Raw genomic sequence first — 7,898 nt, forward strand, 5'->3', positions numbered from 1 at the left:
TAGGGCATTGTAATCTGAAAAAGTTGGAGACCACTGGCTTATACACATATACAGATGGGGTAATGGTTAGCATTACTGCCTCACAGCACTGAGGTCACGGGTTCCAATCCCACTCTGGCCCGAACTGTGCAGAGTTTGTATATTCTCTCCAGGCTTGCGTGGGTTTCCCCCGGGTACTCCGGTTTCCTCCCACAATCCAAAAAATATACTGGTAGGTTAATTGGCTCACAACAAAATTAACCCTAGAATGTCTGTGTGCGCGTGTACATGTGGTAGGGAATATAGATTGTAAGCTCCACTCGGGCAGGGACTGATGTGAATGTTCTAATATTCTCTGTACAGCGCTGTGGAATATGTGTGCGCTATATAATAACTGGTAATAATATTCTCTGTACAGCGCTGCAGGATATGTGTCCGCTATATAAATAACTGGTAATAATATTCTCTGTGCAGCGCTGCGGAATATGTGTGCACTATATAATAACTGGTAATAATATTCTCTGTACAGCGCTGTGGAATATGTGTGCTCTATATAAATATCTGGTGATAATAATCTCTGTACAGCGCTGCGGAATATGTGTGCGCTATATAATAACTGGTAATAATAGTCTCTGTACAGCGCTGTGGAATATGTGTGCGCTATATAATAACTGGTAATAATAGTCTGTACAGCGCTGCGGAATATGTGTGCGCTATATAATAACTGGTAATAATAGTCTCTGTACAGCGCTGCGGAATGTGTGTGCGCTATATAATAACTGGTAATAATAATCTCTGTAAAGCGCTGCAGAATATATGTGTGCGCTATATAATAACTGGTAATAATAGTTTCTGTACAGCGCTGCGGAATGTGTGCGCTATATAATAACTGGTAATAATATTCTCTGTACAGCACTGCGGATATGTGTGTGCTATATAATAACTGGTAATAATATTCTCTGTACAGCGCTGTGGAATATGTGTGTGCTATATAATAACTGGTAATAATATTCTCTGTACTGCGCTGCGCAATATGTGTGCTATATAATAACTGGTAATAATATTCTCTGTGCTGCGGAATATGTGTGCGCTATATAAATAACTGGTAATAACAGTCTCTGTACAGCGCTGCGGAATATGTGTGCGCTATATAATAACTGGTAATAATAGTCTCTGTACATTGCTGCGGTATATGTGTGCGCTATATAAATAACTGGTAATAGTCTCTGTACAGCGCTGCTGAATATGTGTGCGCTATATAATAACTGGTAATAATAGTCTCTGTACAGCGCTGCAGTATATGTGTGCGCTATATAAATAACTGGTAATAATAATCTCTGTACAGCGCTGCGGAATATGTGTGTGCTATATAATAACTGGTAATAATACTCTGTACAGCGCTGCGGAATATGTGTGCGCTATATAATAACTGGTAATAGTCTCTGTACAGCGCTGCAGAATGTGTGTGCGCTATATAATAACTGGTAATAATATTCTCTGTACAGCGCTGTGGAATATGTGTGCGCTATATAAATAACTGGTAATAATAATCTCTGTACAGCGCTGTGGAATATGTGTGCGCTATATAAATAACTGGTAATAATAATCTCTGTACAGCGCTGTGGAATATGTGTGTGCTATATAATAACTGAAAATAATAGTCACTGTACAGCGCTGCGGAATATGTGTGCGCTATATAATAACTGGTAATAATATTCTCTGTACAGCGCTGTGGAATATGTGTGCGCTATATAATAACTGGTAATAATAATCTCTGTACAGTGCTGCGGAATATGTGTGCGCTATATAATAACTGGTAATAATAATCTCTGTACAGAGCTGTTGAATATGTGTGCGCTATATAATAACTGGTAATAATATTCTCTGTACAGCGCTGCAGAATATGTGTGCGCTATATAATAACTGGTAATAATATTCTCTGTACAGCGCTGTGGAATATGTGTGCGCTATATAATAACTGGTAATATTCTCTGTACAGCGCTGTGGAATATGTGTGCGCTATATAATGACTGGTAATAATAGTCTCTGTACAGCGCTGCGGAATATGTGTGCGCTATATAATAACTGGTAATAATATTCTCTGTACAGCGCTGCGGAATATGTGTGCGCTCTATAATAACTGGTAATAATAGTCTCTGTACAGCGCTGTGGAATATGTGTGTGCTATATAATAACTGGTAATAATAGTCTCTGTACAGCGCTGTGGAATATGTGTGCGCTATATAATAACTGGTAATAATATTCTCTGTACAGCGCTGCGGAATATGTGTGCGCTCTATAATAACTGGTAATAATAGTCTCTGTACAGCGCTGTGGAATATGTGTGTGCTATATAATAACTGGTAATAATCGTCTCTGTACAGCGCTGTGGAATATGTGTGCGCTATATAATAACTGGTAATAATATTCTCTGTACAGCGCTGCAGAATATGTGTGCGCTATATAAATAACTGGTAATAATAATCTCTGTACAGCGCTGTGGAATATGTGTGCGCTATATAAATGGTAATATAATGGTGCGCTATATAATAGCTGGTGATAATACCTGGCTATACTACTAGGCCACTCACACTCTGCCACCTCCGGGGCCATGTCTAGAGCCCCACGTCTCCATCCTGACTAACGACTCTGTTTTATCCCTGTTTCAGAGTAACAACCACGGGAGCTACAGAGGGTGTAAAGAAAATGAAAAAACTAACCAATGGGTCTTCGGAATGGCAAAACTCAGCATGAATGGACCAATTGGCTTTTTAATTTATTATCTCTTCCTATATTACATTCAAACAAGCGGGACAGAGTTACACTCCACCTTCTTCCTTATCACATGCAGCATCTCCCCCTCAGAGACTTGAAATGAGACTATCAATCAGCACAGGTCAATGGCTTGTCCAGGGACAGCCCAGAATGTGACTCCGATTCATCCTGCAAGGTTACACCAACTTCCCAGTGTGGACACCTGTGTACCCACTGTCGTTTGGATATAAAAAAAGAATTACCAAAAAATAAAACTTTTATGATCAATGAAATTTCTTGAATATGGAAGTGAGACTAAAGCAATCCAGGAATTTTATGTTTTTGGTAATTAATATCTAAATCCGGTTTGTACTTTTTTTTTTTTTGTAATCCATACAGGAAGAGTGTGGCTTAAATAATTTTACTTGAGTCCATGGTGACTGTGCAGCTGTAGCCATGTATCAAGCCACTGAAAGATGCTATTTATACGTACAGAAACCACCTCACTCTTTTTTGTTTCCTTTTCATAACCAACATTGGGCTGCGGCGCACCTATGCCTAACCATTAAGGAACAAGAAAAAAAGTGTAAATATTTTATTTTGTAGGAAAAGTTACTGTGGGGTTTATAGTGTGTTAGATAACACGATACATATATATTGGAAATGAATTAGAAAAACATGTTAATGGGCTGTGCCGATAATTACCGTACTGATGTCTTTAGGCACAAAGATATCATGGCACATCAACTGGTTCATGCTAAAGCAGAGATTGGGGTTGGTCCTCTTTTTGGTTTGTTGAACGACTAGCAGCCTACGTTCCAATCAGCTTAGTTATAATTAATCACATGACCGACCGTCTGAGTGAAATGTTACAGAACAAATTCCCAGTTTTACAGATTTTCGGTAGTTTAGGAGCCAAACATATTTGGTTAGATACCGGTCTATGCGCAGCCCACAATCCTTATGGTGAGGAACGTATGGGTGCTCCAGCTTCTTGCTGCATCGCTGGCTCCCAGGCTCTGTGTCCCAGTGTGATGTCTGGCTCCCAGGCTCTGTGTCCCAGTGTGATGTCTGGCTCCCAGGCTCTGTGTCCCAGTGTGATGTCTGGCTCCTTGGCTCTGTGTCCCAGTGGGATGTCTGGCTCCCAGGCTCTGTGTCCCAGTGTGATGTCTGGCTCCCAGGCTCTGTGTCCCAGTGTGATGTCTGGCTCCCAGGCTCTGTGTCCCAGTGTGATGTCTGGCTCCTTGGCTCTGGATTTACTGTGTTTGTTGGTGTTTAATTTGTGTTAATGATAACAGGTGGGTAATCAGGATTGTGTGTGGTGTGGTGACAGCTGTCTCAGGGCTCAGGAATGCACATTAATATACATGAGTTGGTGCCAAGGCTTCGGGCATGTGAGTAGATAGTGTAAATGTACGATCTCCTGCATTGCCAATAACAAGCAACTTATCACCTAAATAGTTCCAGTTACTTGCAAAGTTGTAGGCAGAAGTTTTACAAGGTCAGGGTCTGTGCTTCCACCCATCCCTCACCACCACTACCAATATCAGCCATTAAAAGCCTGATTGCCCGGTTTCCTAAGCAACTCCTCCAAGCTATGAAAGTCCTGTATCCGCTGCTGCAGAGCCTTCTCAGAAGAAAAACTTGTGACTTATCCAGACCCGATAGGTAGAAGCAAGATGGTGTCTGGCTGCTTTCCTATCCAGTGTTGACTCCACAGCAATCTCTGGACCAAATCATTGCGGTCTCTGTAGCTGCAGGGTTGGTGGAGGGAGAATGCACAAATCCGTGCACTGTACAGCTTGTTTTTTTGTTTTTTTTCTTTGCAAACACAGTTTTGTGATTTCTAAACTGGCCTGTGACATTTGTCAGTGCGATCGGCTTCAGTAAGGCACTGCTAAAGTATGAATAGGTTTTAATGGACACAACGGTTTCTTTTGTGAATAAAAAAAATGTTGCTTTATTAAACAATGCGCCCTGTGGTAAATATAACGTTACATCCAGACTTGCTCTTAGCCGTTGCAGGCGCGATGGACGAAAACTGCTTCTAAAAGGGGCATTTGGGCCGTTACATTTTATTTTTATATTTTGTTTCTTCCTAGTTGAGGAGGGAAAAACTATAGAACACATTCCAATAGTTACATATGTGTTGTTGTTATTATTTTACTTTATTTATATGGCGGCACAAGGGATCCACAGCACCTGATTAGTATATAAATGAATAGAAAAGCAGGAAACTGTGACTTAGGGGGGGTATTCAATCCCGCGTCGCTATTTCAGACGAGGGAAAATAGGGGCGGGTGCCTATTCATTGCAGAATGGTCGTGGATTGTCAAGATCAGGGCCGTATCTCGACAATTCATTTCCGTTTCTGTGGACACACCCTCTTTTCAATGATTGGCAGGCAGGACATTGAATACCACCTGCCAAATGGGGGGACATGATAGAAACTTTCAAATATATCAAGGGTTTTAACAAGGTACAGGTGGGAGACATTCTTCACAGGAAGAGGAGCAACAGAACACGAGGACATGCACTGACACTAGAGGGAGGAAGGTACAGGTGGGAGACATTCTTCACAGGAAGAGGAGCAGCAGAACACGAGGACATGCACTGACACTAGAGGGAGGAAGGTACAGGTGGAAGACATTCTTCACAGGAAGAGGAGCAACAGAACACGAGGACATGCACTGACACTAGGGGGAGGAAGGTACAGGTGGGAGACATTAGTCACAGGAAGTGGAACAACAGAACACGAGGACATGCACTGACACTAGAGGGAGGAAGGTACAGGTGGGAGACATTAGTCACAGGAAGAGGAGCAGCAGAACACGAGGACACGCACTGACACTAGGGGGAGGAAAGTACAGGTGGGAGACATTCTTCACAGGAAGAGGAGCAGCAGAACACGAGGACATGCACTGACACTAGAGGGAGGAAGGTACAGGTGGGAGACATTAGTCACAGGAAGAGGAGCAGCAGAACACGAGGACATGCACTGACACTAGGGGGAGGAAGGTACAGGTGGGAGACATTAGTCACAGGAAGAGGAGCAGCAGAACACGAGGACACGCACTGACACTAGGGGGAGGAAAGTACAGGTGGGAGACATTCTTCACAGGAAGAGGAGCAGCAGAACACGAGGACATGCACTGACACTAGAGGGAGGAAGGTACAGGTGGGAGATATTCTTCACAGGAAGAGGAGCTGCAGAACACGGGGACATGCACTAACACTAGAGGGAGGAAGGTACAGGTGGGAGACATTCTTCACAGGAAGAGGAGCAGCAGAACACGAGGACACACACTGACACTAGTGGGAGGAAGGTACAGGTGGAAGACATTAGTCACAGGAAGAGGAGCAGCAGAACACGAGGACATGCACTGACACTAGAGGGAGGAAGGTACAGGTGGGAGACCTTCTTCACAGGAAGAGGAGCAACACAACACGAGGACATGCACTGACACTAGGGGGAGGAAGGTACAGGTGGGAGACATTCTTCACAGGAAGAGGAGCAACAGAACACGAGGACATGCACTGACACTAGGGGGAGGAAGGTACAGGTGGGAGACATTCTTCACAGGAAGAGCAGCAGCAGAACACGGGGACACACACACTGACACTAGAGGGAGGAAGGTACAGGTGGGAGACATTCTTCACAGGAAGAGGAGCAGCAGAACATGAGGACACACACTGACACTAGAGGGAGGAAGGTACAGGTGGGAGACCTTCTTCACAGGAAGAGGAGCAACAGAACACGAGGACATGCACTGACACTAGGGGGAGGAAGGTACAGGTGGGAGACATTCTTCACAGGAAGAGGAGCAGCAGAACACGGGGACATGTACTGACACTAGGGGGAGGAAGGTACAGGTGGGAGACCTTCACAGGAAGAGGAGCAGCAGAACACGGGGACATGCACTGACACTAGAGGGAGGAAGGTACAGGTGGGAGACATTCTTCACAGGAAGAGGAGCAGCAGAACATGAGGACACACACTGACACTAGAGGGAGGAAGGTACAGGTGGGAGACATTAGTCACAGGAAGAGGAGCAGCAGAACATGAGGACACACACTGACACTAGAGGGAGGAAGGTACAGGTGGGAGACATTAGTCACAGGAAGAGGAGCAGCAGAACACGAGGACATGCACTGACACTAGAGGGAGGAAGGTACAGGTGGGAGACATTCTTCACAGGAAGAGGAGCAGCAGAACACGGGGACATGTACTGACACTAGGGGGAGGAAGGTACAGGTGGGAGACCTTCTTCACAGGAAGAGGAGCAGCAGAACACGAGGACACGCACTGACACTAGAGGGAGGAAGGTACAGGTGGGAGACATTAGTCACAGGAAGAGGAGCAGCAGAACACGAGGACATGCACTGACACTAGGGGAAGGAAGTTACAGGTGGGAGACATTCGTCACAGGAAGAGAAGCAGCAGAGCACGGGGACATGCACTGACACTAGGGGGAGGAAGGTACAGGTGGGAGACATCAGTCACAGGAAGAGGAGCAGCAGAACACGAGGACATGCACTGACACTAGGGGAGGAAGGTACAGGTGGGAGACATTAGTCACAGGAAGAGGAGCAGCAGAACACGAGGACATGCACTGACACTAGGGGAGGAAGGTACAGGTGGGAGACATTCTTCACAGGAAGAGGAGCAGCAGAACACGGGGACATGTACTGACACTAGGGGGAGGAAGGTACAGGTGGGAGACCTTCTTCACAGGAAGAGGAGCAGCAGAACACGGGGACACGTACTGACACTAGGGGGAGGAAGGTACAGGTGGGAGACATTAGTCACAGGAAGAGGAGCAGCAGAACACGAGGACACGCACTGACACTAGGGGGAGGAAGGTACAGGTGGGAGACATTCTTCACAGGAAGAGGAGCAACAGAACACGAGGACATGCACTGACACTAGGGGGAGGAAGGTACAGGTGGGAGACATTCTTCACAGGAAGAGCAGCAGCAGAACACGGGGACACACACTGACACTAGAGGGAGGAAGGTACAGGTGGGAGACATTCTTCACAGGAAGAGGAGCAGCAGAACATGAGGACACGCACTGACACTAGAGGGAGGAAGGTACAGGTGGGAGACCTTCTTCACAGGAAGAGGAGCAACAGAACACGAGGACATGCACTGACACTAGGGGG

The 7,898-nt window shown here is 45.4% G+C and overlaps 1 protein-coding gene across 1 annotated transcript in view; it reads left to right on the forward strand.

Annotated features, from left to right (window-relative positions):
- The window catches only part of GPR107 (G protein-coupled receptor 107), a 72,831-nt gene extending 68,127 nt beyond the window's left edge, over positions 1-4,704 (forward strand). Inside the window, exon 18 of the mRNA XM_083160860.1 lies at positions 2,649-4,704. Coding sequence (XP_083016986.1) covers positions 2,649-2,733 — 85 coding nt within the window. The 3' untranslated portion in view covers positions 2,734-4,704. The remainder of the gene's footprint in view (positions 1-2,648) is intronic.
- Positions 4,705-7,898: the final 3,194 nt, after the last annotated feature.

The sequence above is a fragment of the Crinia signifera genome, chromosome 9 (genome assembly GCF_055691185.1).
Source record: "Crinia signifera chromosome 9, ASM5569118v1, whole genome shotgun sequence".
Lineage (NCBI taxonomy): Eukaryota > Metazoa > Chordata > Amphibia > Anura > Myobatrachidae > Crinia > Crinia signifera.